At 38.6% G+C, this 19,698-nt stretch overlaps 1 protein-coding gene across 2 annotated transcripts; it reads right to left on the bottom strand.

The window, feature by feature from the left end:
- Positions 1–1,862: 1,862 nt before the first annotated feature.
- LOC149837961 (cytochrome b-c1 complex subunit 6-1, mitochondrial-like) lies at positions 1,863–11,855 on the bottom strand. 2 transcript variants are annotated; one of them, XM_090007545.1, is made up of 5 exons: positions 11,781–11,855; positions 9,512–9,568; positions 3,954–4,038; positions 2,233–2,322; positions 1,863–2,149 (listed from the first exon to the last, which is right to left on the bottom strand). In XM_090007545.1, coding segments are annotated over exons 2-5 (210 nt in total). In that variant the 5' UTR covers positions 9,514–9,568; positions 11,781–11,855; the 3' UTR covers positions 1,863–2,116. The 2 variants fall into 2 exon arrangements, with proteins under 2 accessions (XP_089863671.1, XP_089863672.1); XM_090007546.1 differs by lacking the exon at positions 11,781–11,855 and adding an exon at positions 11,650–11,692.
- Between the last annotated feature and the right edge of the window lie 7,843 nt (positions 11,856–19,698).

The following is a 19,698-nucleotide window of genomic DNA, read 5'->3' as shown; positions in this document are numbered from 1 at the left end:
GATGGAGTTACGAGATGGCAATTCACTTGAAATAGAGGAGAGCAATATCATGCTAACAAGCCATATTTGAGCTTCAACACAATTTATGTCTGCAATAGAACATGAGGAGTTCTCATTGAAAAAACAAGAAAAACATCCGGAGAGGACTAAGATGGTCAACCATCAAGCATGACCCCCTACAAAGCATGAAGTGTGACCCACCTCTCTCTCTCTCTCTCTCTCTCTCTCTCTCTCTCTCTCTCAACCAAAGATCAGTATTTAACATGGTAGTGACAAAATGATTCAACAAGGATAATAAGAACATTATCGTGAAACACTCAGGACCACAGCTTAAAATGTACTTTGAAAATTAGCATCGTTTTTTCCAAGAGAGAATAGAGAGGGTATTTATATTAACAAAATAAAAATGATGAGAGAGAACGTTGTATGCATGATGTGTCTGATCTGTGACAATCCAACCCCAACTGAACACAAATTCCTCGCTATCAGCACAAAATGCCAACCCAAATACTATTAAGACCGACCCAAAGCCAGCAGAAACGATATACAGATCTGGTTTGTGCTGTGATTTTTTATGTGACCAGAACCAACTGGTTTCAACTATTATTTGTTGGAATCCGACCCAAAGTATTTTTAAGATATAGTGTTACGTGAAACAAATATATTTTGAACGTCGTTAGATCATACAGGTAGGGCTGACCTTCCCTTTTTGTAAACGGATACGATCCAAACCCGACATGCGAAACAAGCAGCTTCAGGTGCTCCCCGAAGGGTTGGTATCCGACCCATTGACAGCCCTACCTCCAATTGCTCATTATCAATTCCCTGAGTGAGTGAGAGAGGTCAAACTCCCAGCAATTCCCTGTTTTTTCAACATATTACAGTTGCAAATTTTGCCGAGAACGCACATGGCTCATGCATCAAGCCAGAAAACTTCTCAATAAGAATTCCTGGTTAATTCAACTGAGAAGGAAATTCCCAATTCCCCAAGCCCAAGTACTACAGATCGGTCTTTTCTTGCCTCATTTTTTCCTTTATAGTCAAAGCTGGGGGTCACCCCATCGGATTCGAACCAAGATCCCTCAGTTACGATAGTGCAACATAGTCAGTCATGAAAAACCTTGACTAGGGCCTTTTCCTTTTTTGGCTAGGGCAGGGGAAAATCCTGCCATCATCAACCACACATTGGCAGACGTCTGGTTGGTAAAACCCTTGAGGTCTCTCCTCCTACTGAGGGGGTACACCCAACTTTAACCTTTGTGGAAAGAGATGCCCCCTGTGGATTTCGAACCATGGTCATGCCTAACCAGGAAGGCAGAGCTCGTGGGCACTAGGATGGTTTTTCATACAACCAATTACATAAAAAGTTTGGTTTTTTGCAAAATAGTCCCTGACGTATGCCATTTTGCAAATCAGTCCTCACAGTTATTACAAACTGGTCCTTCTGTCAACAGCTGTTAGTTTGACCATGGTTAACTCGTCACCAAGATGCCATTCATCAAATAGTTGTTAGTGTATTAACTTTTTGCAAATCAGTACATACCTTATTCACAATTTGAAACCTTTAACAGTAACCATCAGGAAGGACTGATTTGCAAGGATTAATGAAAGGCAAGGACCTATTTGCAAAATGGCATAAGTCAGGGACTATTTTGCAAATCGGCTATAAGGCAGGGACCAATTTGCAACAAAAAAAAAAACAAGTTATAATTAGGGGTGTGGCTCCCCAACACTCAAAACATACCACTCGCACCAGTCACGTCCCAATAGATTAGCACAGCACAACCTTAACTGCTTGGATACAAAATGATAGATGGCAAGACAAAAATATAATGACCAAAGAAACACAGGTTTGAGAAACTTTTAATGCCCAAATGGAGCGAAGACACTCTCTTTTATTTGTTTGTTCACCAAGAGAGCCATGAATACGAAAGTGTGAAAATGTCTCAATGTAGCAAAAATGCATTGGCTTCATCAGATTGTAACTAGTATGCAGGACTATACAGTCACGAAGGATTTATGCAAATGATGAGCCAGTATAACTGTAACAGCATAATATGTTCGTGAATCAAGAAATTCAGAAAATGAAGCAATACTGACCCTGAAACCACAAGCATCATTTTAGCATCTTAAAAAGCTTTGGAGCAACCTGCAGAGTATTTAGACGTTAGAAATGCATGAACAATTGAACATTGAAGAAAAATATGAATTTCACGGTGTAAATGGACTTACGCATTTGTCGACACATCTCCAGTAGTCAAAGTATTGCCCCGTACAATGCTTGTGCCCTGTTTCATCTCCTTGGATCCTCTTCACGCATCCCTGAAATCAAAGGCATATTTCTCTCCCATTATTTTCTAATAATATAAAGCCATTCAAAGAGGAGACAGCAACAAGCTCCTTTCACCATAAAGGGGGCAGAAACAATGAGAGGAAAAGAAAGAACCACCATATTAGACATCCATTACATCAATGAAGAACGAGGCAAGAATAAGAGAAAAAACTGTATTAGTCACTGACATAGTCTGGCCATCTAAAAGATGCCCCCAAATTAGTTGAAACCATATAAAAAACTGGCAAAAAAGAATGATTACACGAAGAAAAATGTTTTTGCATTCAAACAAAATAAAACAGATTTTTCCTTGAAAACCAAATTAGGTTATAGAAAGAGATTCAAATCCAAGAACCAAAGTGATTTGAATCCGTGATCCAGTAAAACTGGATAAGCTAAAGAAGTAGCCTTGAAGAATGTGCCTTGGAAATCTGACAAAAAAATCACCATATAGTCTCAAATGAAAATGCAATTCTTGTTAAGGCCACAGAGACAAGTGTTAGTTTAACCCCTGCACATCCAAGAAAAACAATCTAACCCTAGCTTTGCTTGCTTCACTATCTGTGTTTGAAGATAGAGTAGCTTATAAGGAATATTCAAATTTCCAAGATTCAGACAAACCACTAAACGATGAACTTGTGGAGCTGATGAAACTTATAGATTTGATATAGAACTTTTTACATAAGCACTCACTCTGATTGCTCACTACATCAGAAATGGGAAGTGTGTGTGTATTCCCCTTCTAAAGCTTCACATAAAAAGCCTTGGTAGAAAGCATACCTCAGAAGGGACTAGGAAACACACAAGAGAAGCACACAGGAAAAAATGGATTAACGGATGGAGATGGTGATAAACTCAACCTGGTGTTATATCTGGTTAGTGTGCAATAACAGGTACAGCCAAGAAAGAAGAATGCAATAGACTGTGCCCACACTCCACATAATCTATGGGCCTGCGCTTCCATGCCATGGCTGGATAAGCCATTGAATGGCTAGCTAGATTGTCTCCTATGTTGTCATTGGTAACACGACTTCCTGCTAAAATTAGACTCAAGACTTCCCAGGTGCCATGAGGCATCTTGTACTTGTCTTTCATATTCAAATACTTGGCATTGAAAAAAAAAGGTTATTTCCTATATGATTCACCAGCAAAAGTTTTTACTTGATTTCCAGAATAACCCTTTCACTAATCAAATTCAACCTTCAAAGCAACTAAATTATTAGAATAGATGCATAATGAAACTGCGGCAGAGCACCCAAAAGCACTTGAGATTCACCAGATCCTCTTTAAATACTATGTCACAAAAGACACGTGGACACGAGGACGCATGACGAGGGTTTGACTCACAAGTTCGAAAATCTTTTGGAAAATAGGACACGAGGACACAAAAAATTTTTTTTTCTTAATCAATATAAAATATTTTTTTATATTTTAATGTTAAAAATGCATTTTTTATTTAAATAAAACATTAAAAATATTAAAATAATATCAAAATATTGTCTGTACATGCCGGTGTTCATGTCAACGTGTCCACTCGTGTCACCAGGGAAACACCACCAAAATGGAGTGCCCCTGTGATGTAAATTAAATATTGAAAATTTAATTTGTGAAAACAAATTACCTGATAATCAAGTAAAGATTTCACGCACTTTGGCTTGCAAGCTTCTTCAAGATATTTCTTTGGATCAACAAGCTCCTCATCAGCCCTATATTCATGTGAAAACAAACAGGAACCATATACTCAAATCACTAGGCAGCAAATACACCTGACTAACTCAAAGCCACAAAATAGAAGAAAAACAATTTGAATGTGATCTCCATGTTCCAACATCCATGGAATTAACTGAACAAAATTAATATGCAAGAAAGTATAGAAAAGCATAGCATGAAAATAAATGTAGGAGAGAGCATGGTGTTTTTAAATAAGTCAAACTTCATTTATGCAGGTAACTTTTCTTGCTTTCACAACAAAGATAACTGTTACTATAGCAAAGGAAAAGAAATACATTATATACTAGAGAAATAACATGAGGGAAAAAGGAGTCCAAGTCTAAATTTCCCATGAAGATAAAAATACATGGAGAGCATTGTTATCAGCAAAATGAAAGACCAAGATTGATATTCCATTGCAATACAGTGTCATACTAGTGTTTTCATACATAAACAATGAAAGTGCAATGAAATATTATCCTATTTATTTATGATAAAAAGTCAGGCATCCACAAAGCTGATGCCACTTGTCCTGATTAATTTCATTTGAAAAGACGTTTCCAAACACCTAACATGCATGTCGCCAAGCCAAAAAGTAGGATGACTCCATTTTTTCAGGAGTAAAAAAGTCGCAATAAGTCGAAGAAGATATTTTCCCAAATGAGGGTGATTATTTTCAAAACATGGATCAATCCTGGGTCAAAGCACCCTTTGTAAGAGACAAAGTTACAAAAGCGGTAGAATAGAGACCACGATTCTTGACTTATTTATCTATGATGATTACCAAATCCATGTATGGATCTTGCTATACTTGGAAACCTCATCCTAGAATAAATTTGCATTTTTTAAGTCTACACAAAGGATGGACTATCCCAAGTTCAGGTGGCATGCAGGCAAAGATGACCTCCTTCCTTTTGCTCAAGCCCAAGGAAGACTCAGATCTAACAAGAAAAGCCCCAAGCCAGATTTTTAAGCTATGAAGCAAAGCCAGTTTGTAGACACTCTAGGTGCATGTTTGCTTTAGTCATATCTTCAAAGTTGAGAAAGTTATGCCCCTGAAAATGTTCATCACATGATCAACATGCCAAGTGCATCACTTTCTCATATTGGCAAAAATTGATTTGTGATTCTTATGTCTCACTTGTGATACACAATTGCATGCTTACAAAAGCAGAAAGAGGTTCAAATTCTCAAGCCCATCAGTATCTTAATCATGGGTATTGTGGTCTGGGTTACCTAATACTATAGATCCAATACTTGAAATTCGGATAGGGTACATGAAACTCAGATATAGATCTGTGTTGTTTGATAGATTTGGATCAAATTTTCCATCATTGGTCTGGCTCAAACTTATCCATTTGGTTTTGTGAGAATCAAATAATCAAATCGGATCCATTTACAGTGCAAATCAATTTTCATCTTATTATTATACATACACAATTTTTGTTTATTTGGTGATTTATTTGTTCTGATATCGGACATAACCCAGATCCTTTAATAACCCCAGTTGTTTGCATGTCCCAAACCTGATCTGTTTTCTCTTCAGAAAATGATTTTTCCGTGTATTAACAATAAAATCTGTTTACAAATCAAAACAATTCAGATCCATTTAAAATTTAAATCAAACAAGTTCATTTTACTAATCAAAAGCATATCAAATGAAATAGGATCCATAAACTGTTCAGTTACAAATGTTACAAGATATGTCGTATCACATCGTCATTTTCTCCATCTCAATATCACCGATAGTGATCACTAGATCTCTACCATCCATATTATTATCGCCGGGATCAAAAAATATTTGTATCGTTCAAAATCTCTATAATGTTGAAAACTGGTTCCTATACTTACCAGATTATAGATAATCCCAAAATTGCCAAAAAAGGAAGATATACATGCATTACTAGTTTATTATTTCATGCATGATGTTCAAAGGTGCTATACAAAAGTCTGCATTATATTTAAATGTGCACCTGAATAATTGTTTTCCACATGTGATCGTCAATTATAATGATTCTATTATCATCTAAAGTAACATTTCTTCGAATAATCCTTTTCATGTCTGTGTGCATTTTTCTATGACCCTTGGTGTGATTCCTTAACGTCTATGTCACAGGGATTCGGCCAACCAGGTGCTGCACCCGCGTCGACGCGACGTGGGTGTGCGTGCGGGTGCGACACCCGGTGCGGTCAACCCGACCCTGGGTGCAGTCAACGCACCCAGGGTTATTTTGGTCCAGTTTTTAGATTTCTTTTTTTTTAAATCTGCCTGATGATATGGGCTGCAGAGGGGAGGATTAGGGCAATTTTTTTTCCTTAATCCTCCCTTCGTCTCCTCTCCGACTCCCTGTGCTCTCCGCCGACCCCGACGCCACCGCCGACCGCTCCGTCGGACCTCTTCAGGTATGCCCTCACTCCTTCTGCTCTCCTCCTCTTCTCTCTAACTCCCTCTGCTCGCCTCCTCTCCTCTCCATCTCCATCTTCCCTCTCTCCCTCTTAGAATGTCGGGGAGGGGTCCGACGTCATCGTGGCTGCAGTGTTCTGTCGTTGTTGGTTCCCTTGCCGCTATGTGGGCTTTCGGATGTTCGGTATGTGTTGGCTCAGGTGGAGGGGAGTCGAAACAACTCTCCTTCCTACACTGATATTTTCAATGTCGGAATCGACGGATGACGCTTCACAGTTGCGTGGCCTTCAGGCCAGTGTTGCGACGTTTACGAAGGATGCTATCTGTTTGATCCTGCCATTAGTCATATGCTTGTCTCAAAGATTAAGCCATGCATGTGTAAGTATGAACTAATTCAGACTGTGAAATTGCGAATGGCTCAGTTAAATCAGATATTGTGATAATTGTTTTTTATTTCATTAGTGTTAACGTTGTCAACTGATAAAACTTAAAAATTATATATATATATATATATATATTCTTTTTATTTGCCGCACCCCCGCACCCATGTGACATAGCTTAACGTTTATATTGTAAATCCATAACTTGGGTAGTAATCCTTCATTATAAAACCTATTTCATCATAACATAAACTTGTTTGTCATGGATAAAACTCATTTAGTGCATCAACAAAATGTGTATCTGCTTCCTCAATTAACAGACATATCAAAAAAAAAGTGTCATACAAACAATGGATTATACCAATAAATTGTAAATTGCATAAGGTAAACTCTCATTCACATATATTCACACATGTATATAAGCTATTGAATGTAGATGTGTACACATGCAAAACCTACCGATGCACAGGTAGGTTTTTATAAGGTTTAAAAAATGACGGTCTAAGATTTTCATAAATATTCAAGGCTTAAAAATCGTGGCCTTTATAAAAAAACATGATCCAAATGTTGTTCCTTGGTAAATTGACCATGTCTAACACATCTGTACGGTCAGATTTAAGGAAAACATGAAGAAAACACCTTCAAAAACCTGGTTAGCTGGACGGTTAGCTAGAAAAGTGGTTAGAAGCTCTCTCTCTCTCTCTCTCTATATATATATATATATATATATATATATATATATATATGTCACATAGGTGTGGGTGCGGTGCCCTGTTAGAAGAGTCCGTGTGACATAGATACACACACATGGATAACATGGTATTGAATGATAAGTACTTCAACACGGTATCAAATGCTATCTATTAAAGAATATGTCAAGCTTTTGGATTGCAATGCCAATCCTGCAAAGACCATATCTGTCCCACGAATTTATGCCTATTTTAATGTAAATTACTTGTTAAACTTTGACATTCTATAATCATAATATTATATAATTATTAAGTTTTTACGTATTAATAGGATTGCATTGGGGGAATTGATAATATCCACATCCCAACTTAGGTTCCACTTTCTGACCATATGCACTATCATGACAAAGATGAAAGTTCTACCCAAAATGTAGGCAGCATTGTTTTCACCATGCATTTTCGTTATGTTTTTGCAAGATCAGAAGGTTCAACACATGATTCAAAGATCTTGAAAAGCACCCTAAGAAAGGAAAAAAATCGCTTCAAGATAGCGTATGGTTAACATATATATATATAACATATTCAACCTAGGTAAACATTATTTGGTTAATGCTGGTAACACAAATTATGCCAGGTTTACATTTCGTATTGGTGGTTAACACTTGAGTGAGTTTACATGCCCCAATGCTTGCCTCCCAAGCAACGACAAGAAGCTCTTTGATCTCCATCATGCTTCATTGTAAATAGTATTTGGTTAATGTCGGTTATTAATGTTGGTTACGCAAATTATGCCAGGTTTATATTTCGTATTGGTGGTTAACACTTGAGTGAGTTTACATGCCTCAACAGTCACCTCCCAAGCAACGACAAGCTCTTTGATCACCAGCATGCTTCGTTGTAAGACATAGTAGAACGAACCTTTGGTTGTTGAAGGCTTGTTTCTCTATATTATGTACCTAGCATCGTATCCCTTGAAGACAGATGAAAATAGTTCTTGTTGCGTGTGTGCTTCATAATTTTATTTTGAGTTGTAATAAAATGCCTTGCAATTTCAAATTGATGAGCATGAGTATCTTGAAACTCAAAAGCAAAGACACGGAAAAATCGCCTTGTGGATAATAGGATGCTCTAATGATCAGGACATCCCAGTGTGCGGAGAGTGGGAGGACCTCCTTCACTTCTCCATTGGGAGGGGATTCCCTTGGGGAGTTTTTACCAATGGAACAGGAATGTAAGAGGGCCAACTCCTTCACTTGGCTTGTTAATCATGGCAGGCCTACTACAAGTGAGAGGTGGAAAGATGATGTGAAAGAGAGGGGAATCTTTCCTTTTCCATATCCAGCTTGTTACGAGTACATGTTGACACGGATGTTTATGATGATGATAATGATGCCCATGACTAAAGATGTTAGAGATGTTGCACGGCCAGACTTAGGACATGATATGAAATTTTATAATTATTCAAGGACCATACTCTCTAATAATGGCTGCAAAGAGGCAAATGCAATCCAAATATAGAATAATTACAAAAGGGCTCATATATCAAACATTGTATAATCTATTCATAAGATTGAACAAAATATTTAAAAAATTCCTATTAGTTTTAAGGTCTATATCAAGGTTGTCAGAGTAAGAAGAAGAAGCAGAAGCAAGAAGCGAGGAATTTTAAAATTTATAGGAAGCAAGAAGCGAAGTATCAATTTGAAAGCAAAGCATAAATAAAAAAGGAAGCAATATGAGAATTGAATAGGAATTGAACAAGAAGCAAATAAAAACTAAAATAAAATTGATTGTTTTTATATTTCATGATTTTTCAGTAAAATAATTAAAGTTTTGTTAAAATCTAACAATGATGGTTACCAATTTAGAGAAAGCACATGGTTTGAACTGTAGCATTCCAACAAATGCTTGCAAAGAACTCAAAAAGTTATTGATATAAAAAAAGCAGAATATTCAACAACCAAAATAACTAACAGTAATAGTAAAAAGTGCTCACATTGCAATGGAAGACCAACTCCAAGCAGGTGACAGCAAAAACTTTTAAAAAATTAACCTGCACCATGGAAATTTCTAGTGATTTAAGTCAATGAAAATAAATAATTATAAATCACATCAGGCGCAATGACCTTGCAATTTAACATCTTCACAAATTTAAGCTGAGCATTCTTTCGCATAAATAGTTCATGTTGCATTACCAAGATGAAAGTTGTGTGACAAAACAATTGTCATAAGATTCTATCCAGACAAGAGTTCATTTCAAATGTCAACAATATGTTAAGGTTGTATAAATAAGTTGATCTCAGGGAGAATACAATGAGGTTTCAGTACACTAAGATAGTGGCATCAGTTCACCAGACTTAATTTAATTACATTACAATTGACAGCAAGCGCTGGGAAACATGTTCCTAAAGCTTTATTCACCAATCTTAATTTAGTTACCTTTCCAATGATAATATGCATGGTATTCATGCATTGAATTTAAATAAAAACAACAACTATAAGTTAACATCACCAGAGTTCATCATTTTTCAATGTGTTAAATACATGAACTCATATATCTTTTTTAAACACTTCAACTGTGAATCCTATTCATCTGATGACCTTGGACTAAAGAAAAGAAACAAAATACCAAAATGGTTAAAAATCAAAAGTCAGAGAACAGGGGTAAAACAAGCTTCGTTGGACAGCTTTTATCATCTTACAGAACATATGAAAAACAGGAGAAAAAAACTCAAAGCTTGATAGGAAAAGAACTTTAATCAGAGTTTTACCATATAGAAGGCCAACTTATAATTAGGAAAACTCTTAATTTTAACTACTTAATAAAAACCTTTCAAACAAAAATAAAAGGAAAAACTCCATTTTCTAGATAAAAGTATTAAAACATGAAAATTTATTATTTTTAAAGATCTTTTCAAAAAACCAGTACAGCCCAGTTTCACCAGATTTCAATTTCAAATCACCTTGAGATTTCGATCCAAATCATGTGGTTCCTATACCCTAGCTTGCTGTCAAGGAGAAAAAAAAAATCCATAGACGCATACATGTTTTATGAAACTAAAACTGAACCAAACACGTACATATTATTTTGCAGTTATTTGATACCTCTTTCTTTTTAGGTTTTTCTTGTCAGACTTTTTAAACGTAAACATAATTTGGAACATCGTTGAGAAGGTCTTCCACTCAATCCATTAGAGGGCATTTGTCTTCTGTGGAAAGCAGCCTAGTTTTGGCAGGCTACACTTGCTGTGTTCAAAAACAGTAACTGTTTTTTTTTTTCGATAAGAACGCTGGGGGGATTAAGGCCCCCTCCTTTTTATTGAGGTGAAAACAAATACAAAAGGTCAAAAGGAATATGTACAAATTTTCACTACACTAATTAGGCCAAAACTCAGGCCTCTCCCTCCAAACATGTGTTTCCTCAATCCGGGAAACCTGAGATAGTAACAAGCAAACATGGAAACTAGGATTGAAAACCAGTAACGGTTGGACTTCGTTTCCAAGAAAGGAGGTTGCTCGACTAACGCCTACAGATAACGAACGATATGATTCATCCGTTTGGACTTTTTCTCAAGATGGTTTCAAATTTTCAATCAGATTTGCATTTTTTCACTTTACAGATTCAGATACTAATTTACTAACAAACTCCCAAACAAAGCGATCATGAACTTATGTCTTACACTCTTACATTCCTCCCATTAACCAAACTATACTTCCAATTTACCAATCCAAACACAGAAACCCCCATTTTTAGGACACCACACTGCAAAAAAATTCATGCGAAACCCAAACAAAATGAAGATCGAATCACCAATCAAAATCGACAATGACACAACAAGCAACAAAAGAAAACAAGAAGCAAACAAAGGGAATCTCAATGCCAACATCCAACCAAACCCCAATTTAACAAGAGCACCAAACACCCTCAAAAACCCTAACAAACACCAAGTAAAATAAACCCAAATGGCACCACGAAAAAAACCCTAGAAAAGAAAAAACATTTGCGCGCAATCAGATCGATATCCAAAAGACAAATACCGAAAATTAACTCAAAAATCAGATCCTGCGTCAAAAATTATCAGACAAAAAAAAAGAAAAGGGAAGGAAAAAAGAAACGAAGGAAAGGAAAACTACCGCAAAATTTAAAGAAAAAAACAATGCGATCTCGTTTTGATCGATCGAACCAACAATGAAGAAGAGGAATCGAATCGAGAATTCTAGAAAGGGGAGAAAAAACGAGAGAAGGAATCGCCGAGTCTACTGACCTGCGTGAGCTCGCACAGAGTAGCAGAGGGGGCGACCAAAATAGTGGGAGAGATCGACGGCTGCGATGCGATGCGCTTCTCAATAATAAAAGAGAGAGGGAGGAGGGCTTTGTATATGGGTCGGATTACGGGTCGGTTAGGTGAGCTTATGACCTGTGCGGTCTTATGTCACAAGGACACGGGGATGCAAGGACACGCTCGCAGGCTTCGTTCAACTCGCAAATTCGATTTTTTTTTTTTTTAAATAGGGCTCAAGGAAATGGGTTTTTTAACTTTCAATTAATAAAACACTGTTTGTGATATTTTACTATTTAAAAATCTGTTTTTTTATTGAAATGTTATTAACAAGTAAATAACTTACTAAGAATACTAGAATAGTGGAGAGTACGAATCCGCGTATCAACCATCATGTCATAGCGTGTCTGATCGTATCTCCAACGACACCATCTAATGAGCAGGTCTAGGAATAACCCAAGTTGTTCACGAGCACTTTGTGGTGAAAGCTCAGCAGTTTGCTAGGGATGCAAATGGGGTTGGAATTCGGATCAATACTTTCTATTGGATTTACTTTTGGATACATATCAAATTTGATCCTTTTGCAATTTTTTACAGGTAAAAGATTCAGATTCAAATTCAAATATATCATGATCCAGCCCATATCCAACCGGTTTATACTCTACTATTGGCTGTATTTTCAAACTCATCTCAGCAAACAATTTCTTTTCGATTAGTTACACGAAGAAATCACCCTCAAAATCAGAGACCTAGTTGTGTTGACTCTGCTTGCTTCTGTCAAAACTCCACGAGCTTACCCCTTGCCCTCATAGAGTCACCAAGCTTACACTTACACGGGGTGACACCCATGGGATTTGAACCTAAACTACCAGTCTAGCGGCCTAAGCCCCATCCCACTAAACCAAAACCCTTCCGGTTAAAACATCAAACTATATAGCTAGGATTCTCTCAGATTTTTCATACTTATTATTTCTCAGGTTTTATTAAAAAAAAAAACTTAACAAAATAATAAAATAACAAAAAACAAAATAACTCATGTAAACCATGGTTGAATTATTAAATTATACATATAAAGAAAAATCAAAGCAGTGTAAACCTCGATATTTTAAAATGTACGAAATACCATGGTTTTATAATGTTTTGCCAATATATCATGATATATCAAAATATAAAAAAAACTGACAAAATGTTTTTTTCTTCACTTTTTTGTTTCTAATGACTATATTTTGTTAGTATGTGAACTGGAAGGACTAGAAGCTGAGGGTGAAAGAGACATCAAAAGAACCCCATGCTACAAGGAATGGCAGTGGACCGGAAAAAATGAGCCCCGGGGATGGAGAACATGAAATGGGGATGGAGGCAGGGATGAAGGTTAAAATCAAAACCTGTGCGAAGATGGAGACGGAGATGACTTACGCATTCTCCGGCCTCGCTCCGTCCCACTCTGTCCTCGATCCCCGTTAGTAAAATAACAAAAATACTTTTAGGGATGGCAGTGGACCAAAGAGAAACGAGACCCCGCCTCACCCTGTTTGTACTCAGGATGGAGGACATGAAATGGGGATGGAGGCGAGGATAGATGTTAAAATCAAAACTCGTGCAGGGATGAAGGGCAGAATTTTGAGACAAGGTGGGGATGAAGACCTTGTCCCCTCGCCTCTAGCCCGGTCCACTGCCATCCCTATATGTTGCATACTAATCACATGCAGGTCATACCACCACAAAATCAATGTGAAACCAGGGAGAAATTTGGACTAATTCTAAACTTGCAGAATCACTTGACGTCCTCATTCTACCATTTGAAGGAAGCAAAACATTTAAGCATGACTTTTGAAATACCCTGCGATTAAGTTCAGATAAAAGTTACCGAGAGGTCACTTGTTCCACTACTAATCTCATTCGACTATGCTTAATTTCAAAGTTCCGGTGAGATTCACTGCATTAATCTTGATATGATAGCACAAAGAAAATAAAAAAACTGGTGAAATGATTGATTAAGCAATCCCAAAGCCAAAAAACTGCCATGATGTAAGAACTTTAGTACAACTGAAATCTGTTTTTCTGTAGCCTTTTGATTGAATTCGCCATTTATATGGAAAAGGTCATCTATTGTTTGACATGTAAGAATATTTTCTTTTAGACCATCTAAAGTGAGTGACTGATCATGTAGATTAGAGGTTTTTAAGCATTCAGCGAAAAAGTTTTATCTGCCCAGAAAGGCATTTATTTATCATTTTGGGTGTGTTCGTATCCCGAAGAAGAAGGTGCCTGCAGAATACAAATCAGACCCCTTACGGAAAATGAATCCTTAGAAAGTGGGTCCAGCAATGTAAAATGGGAGCTGTTTTTCCTAAGGAAAGCAACTCCGATGTTTGTGCAGCATTGTAAGGCCTGCAGAAATAGCACCAGCTCCTATGCATTTCTGCAGAAACTGCTCACTTTCCACGCAATGCAAACGTGCCCTTTATGGATTCTTATACATGCCATATAGCAACACATTAACTTCATGCTCATTGAAATTTATTTGTACTTAGTTATTTTATGAGGAGGAGATTCCTCATTACTAGCAGTTATTTTATTATGCTTGGACTAGGGATGGCAGTGGACCAAGACCGGAGCCGGGTACAAGGTCTCCACTCCCGTCCCGTCTCAAAATCCGAACCTTCATCCCTGCACGGGGGATGGATTTTAACTTTCATCCCTGTTTCATGTCCTCCATCCCCGGTCCAAACCGGGGCGAGGCAGGGCGGGGAAAGGTGGAGATCAGGGTGGGGACGGGGCAAGGCGGGGGAAAGCGTAAGTCCATCCCCGCCTCCGTTCCCACACGAAGATGGATTTTAACCTTTATCCCACCTCCATCCCTGTTTCATGACCTTCATCTCCTGTCCAAATGCGGTGAGGTGAGGTGGGGTGGGGCCCGTTTTCCCCCGGTCCACTGCCATCCCTAGCTTGGACAAAAGAAATTGAAGAAAATTGTATTGAAGGTGTACAATATTGGGGTGTTTGACTGCCTGTCCAAGCTTGAACAGAACACACTATCCTTCTCTATCACAAACAAAGACAAACATGTTTTTGTCTAGGACACTTAGGACATTGTATCGAGGATCTTTTTTTATTTTTATTCTTTTTAGAATACCGTCCCCAAAAAGAAAAAAATACCATTCTGCAAAACACAAGGAACAGCGCACATCCGTGCATCCTGCTCCATCTAACACTCCCCATCCTTTCTATCTATTTTGTAGGTGATACCACTTTTATTTTGCAAAGATTCTGCATTTTTTTTGTCAAAAACTGCTAAGCATAATTTCAAAAAGCAATTTCCAATTCGAGGTCTGAGGTAGGGGTGTCAATGGGTCAGGTTTGGTTAAGATCTAGAAGAAACCAAACCCAAACCTGATTTGAGATTACGGTACCCGGATCCAGATACAGGTTTAATCGGACTCACCATAAGCAAAATCTTACCCAAATCCTATAAGGATTCCATGAAGCAAACCCAAACCATACCGGGTAAAATAATATTTTGTATCTTTTTGACAATGAAAAATTGTGCATCTTAGTGGGAACTCAGGTCGGGCCGGGACTCATGAAATTTCACAAACCATGCCTGGCTCTATACATTAATCGGACCCTTTGGGTTCGATCCAAATTCTAATTGGGCCTTCTTGTTTATCACCAAACCCTGACCCTATAGGGTATGATATGGGTCAGGTCTAAGTCAAAACCAACCTATTGACTTCCCTAAGTATCAGGCGATAGCGAGAGGTTGTAGAGTACTAGAGGCAGGTCGTTTGTGCATCTTGGGGCTTATGGAAGAATAGGACATGAGAGACAGATTTTTTTTTTATTTTTTAATCTTGATATTTTAATATGTAAATGCATTAGAGTGTTGCAGATAAAATGTAATAAAAAATTATTTGAAAATATTAAAATAATATCCGTCATAGCGTGTCCAACTCGTGCCACCCATGACACATAACATAGTTTAGGATCAAATGTTGATGCCCAACTAAAATTTACACACTATCACGGCAAAATGATAATTGGATCTGGATATGGTATGGGATCTCCATATCTGGTCTATGTCCAAATATATACGCTTTTTTTTTTCTTTTCCTTTTTCCGTTCTTTTCTTATAGTCATGCTGGGGGATAGCCCTACTTGGATTCGAACCGAAAACCCCTTGGTTACCATAGTACTGGCTAACCATCCAGCTATTTTATTCAAACCCAAAACATAACCAATTATAATATACACCTATTAGGTCTGATTTGGTTGTACCTATGACAAAAATTTAGCCATTGTTCATGGACCCAGTAACACAGGGGCTGGGATCATGTCCAGACACAAGACTCCACTGTAAAAACCAAGCCGGATCTGGATCTGGAACCAGGTCCACTCGTCCAAAATCAGACATAATGGTGTACTTCTGAGTATGAACTAACACATATCTGACCACGTTTTCATCCATACTGCTACTTTTATGAAAACAAGGTTGCTGTAGGAATTAACTGAAGAGATGAAAATTATTTGTGGAAAAGATCGGCCTACTTCTTAGTTCTTCCCATGGGTGCAAGTGATTTTTGGATAATCCAAAGGAAAAATCCTCCTATTGGTTGGCTCCCAGTTGGTAAAACCCTTGAGGGTTCCTCTACCCATCCGCGAGTACATCCTGTTGGATATTTGGATCCAAGTCCAACCCATTGGGTGACCCAGTTTGGCATTAAAAGCATAGTTAGGTAGTGGGCATGGTAGTGGAGGGCAGTTAATGTCATAAGGGAGGAGGTTACGTGAATGTGGAAATATCCACATTCACTGTACCTCCTCTATTATATGAAGATATAAAGGGTTGGCTGGTTGTATTGGATGATGAATAACTTTTGACATACTGGCTCAGCCTAGCCTACGTTAAGTTTAGTGGGTTCAGGGTCCTGCTTATCGTCGACCTTAGGCCTGGGCTCATCGTGGGCGTTGACCAACTGAGGAGAACGCCGAACACCTGTACTCGCTGTCATGGCAACCATAGGTACACTTTTCGTGTTTGTTTTTGCAGATTATAGTCAACATTGGGTTATGGGCCCACTGCACCACGCATTCCACTGTGCGTGGGTGCGTGTAGAGTCTTCCAATGTTTTTGTTGCAACTGTCGTCGTTGGGCGACGTAAGTTGCAGGTTGACGACGATAGTCACCATGAGGCCACTGTTAATCCCGGCAAACTGTCACTGTGAGGCGACAGTGGTTCTGGTAGATTGTCACCATGGGGGTGACAACATTCCCGGCAGACTGTTGTCGTGAGGCAACAGCCTTCACCGGCAACAGAACCATTCTATGAGGGTGACTGCCATTCCTGGTTGTCATACGTCGATGGTGTTTACAGACTCGGTGACCCTCTATAAAAAAAAAGAGGATAGAGGAGTTTTATGTGCGTCGTTGGGTTGCAGGGAGGTCGGCCTGTGCCGGGGTCGCCATGGAATGTCACGGGTGGGGGGTGTTTTTGCCAGATTGTCGGCGTCCATCCGGCAATATGTGGCATCCGGGGTTTGTAAAACCCCCTTTCTCTGCTCCTTCAGCCGTGGGGCTATAGTGGAGTCAGCCATCACCAGGGAAACGAGTTGATCGCCGTGGGGCGATATGTCAGAAGGGGCAGTCGTGAGTCAGTGTTGCTAGGGTGCCGCTGGGGGCATTAGGGCTCCTCTAAGCACCAGCTACTGTCGCCATCAAGATCTATAGGGGATTTGTCAGGGCTATCGCCGGAGGAACGTCACCGAGGGAGGTGACCGTCGTTGGCTGGGCACCGACATCGGTCTTCGTACGATGCCGTGGGGCGACGGAGGCAAAGAAACCAAAACGGTTTCTTAAAATTTGTAAACAGAAACCATCGGGTTTCTGTTTTAATAGTGATACTGGATCGGGTCCGGTATTCTGAACTGGTAATAGGTCCAATCCAAACCCTTTTCAGGGTGGATAGGGTCTGTTGTTTTTTCATTGGATCAGACCCGGACCCATAATGGTTTTGGGTCTGGGTCTGATCCCGGCCGGACTCGGGTCCAGTTCGAACCGAGTCTAACTGGGTCCATTTTGGATTGGGTCCAGTTCGGATCGGGTCTAACTGGGTTCATTTAGGACTGGGTCAGACCTAGGTAAAGTTTGGACTGGGTCAGACCCGGATTCAGTTCTGACCAGATCAAACCCGGGTCTATTTAGAACCAGGTCAGACCCATGCTTTTGCAAGGTCCAGACACTATTTGAAACTGAACCATATTTATGACTAATACGGCCCTCTTTGAGACCGGTTCAGAGTCATTTTTGATCGGTTCCTTCCAGTTTTTCACCGGTTCTGAGATGCTATTACCTTATTTTTATAAATATATGAAGATACAAGGATTTTAGCATACGGTTATAAGGTTTTTATGAACTTTTGTTCATACTTGGCACCGGTTCATAAGGTTTAGAACCTGTTCGGGGGGTTTTCAAACCGGTTTCTACTTGAGGACCCCGGGTTTTACCCATATGAGTATGCTTTATAAAGTATTTATTCTAAATAATGCATGACTTATGCATGTTAATTAATGTGTTTTGTGTTGGTTAAGTTGTGCATGATGGTTTTAAGCATGAATTGTGACTAAATTCATGACAGTTAGTTTATGTATATTAGTTGAAGCATGAACTTGTATTATGTCATGAATATACATGCATTAAAATGTATGCATGGGCGTGCTCCATAATACAAATAGGTTTTCGGTAAAAGATCTTGATTAACCGATTCATGCAATCACCAAAGTGATCTGAGTCATATTGATTAAGGATTCTTTGGACCGTATTAAGATTCATTATTATGTTTGTGTGTGAATTTATGAAACATTGATTCTACCCAAAGGTAGGTCGTTGTGTTCCAAAATTACACAGGGTGTGATAGTAAATGTGTATTTCAGTGCAAGAAGCATGTTCGTACCCAAAGGTACAGTGCTGAATTGCCTTTGGATACATGATCTGCTAGTTTCACTAACTAAAGTCAATTCCTTAAGAATTGAAGAGACGGAACAACTATAAGTATTGTCGTTTCCAACAAAGTTGAACAATAATGACTCAACTATGCTTGTCTCAGAAAAAGTAAAAATAAAGGGTATCACTTTTACCTTTTCAACACAAGTCTCATCTGAGCAATAATAGTAAGGTCTTTTTATTTTCGTTTCTTATTGTATCAGGTTTCTTTCTTATCGACGGTTCTAGTAATATTCTCCTTTTAGACGAATGTAACTTTTCAGATTGAAAAGAAATCGTGTTATTTGCTTTGGGCTATATGGATTTAGATCTGGCCCTTAGAATTGACGAACCTCCCACTCCTATAGAGCAGAGTACAACCAATCAGAAGGCTACCTCTGAGAAGTGGGAGCGCTCGAACAGACTTAGCATGTTGCTTTTGCAATCTTGGTGGCTAAGAATATTCGAGGCGTCATTCCTCACTAAAAGACACTGAAGGAATTTTTGAAAGCCATTAAAGCTCAATTTGTCACTTCTAATAAGGCAAGGGTCAGTACGCTTATGTCTAAATTAGTGTCTATGAAATATTCTGGTGATAGTCACATTCAACAACATATTTTAGAAATGAGGAATAATGCAACTCAGTTGAATGACATGAAGTTCGTCATCTCTGACTCCTTCTTGGTCCATCTGATCTTGACCTCATTACCTACTGAGTATGGACCCTTCAAAATCTCCTACAACATACATAATGACGAGTGGTATTTTAATGACCTTTTGGCCAAGTGTGTTAAAGAAGAGGAAAGATTGAAGGGTGAGAGGGTGTCAAGTGCACATATGGCCTCTCATAAGAATAAACAGATGTTGAGGCTAAAGAAAAACTCTTTCAAGAAGAAGAATCAGAAGAAAGCCACTAGGGAGAGT

Source organism: Nuphar pumila, chromosome 5 (assembly GCF_984573655.1).
Source record: "Nuphar pumila chromosome 5, dmNupPumi1.hap1.1, whole genome shotgun sequence".
NCBI lineage: Eukaryota > Viridiplantae > Streptophyta > Magnoliopsida > Nymphaeales > Nymphaeaceae > Nuphar > Nuphar pumila.
The sequence above is the reverse complement of the archived record's forward strand: the minus strand, read 5'-3'. Positions and strand labels throughout refer to the sequence as shown.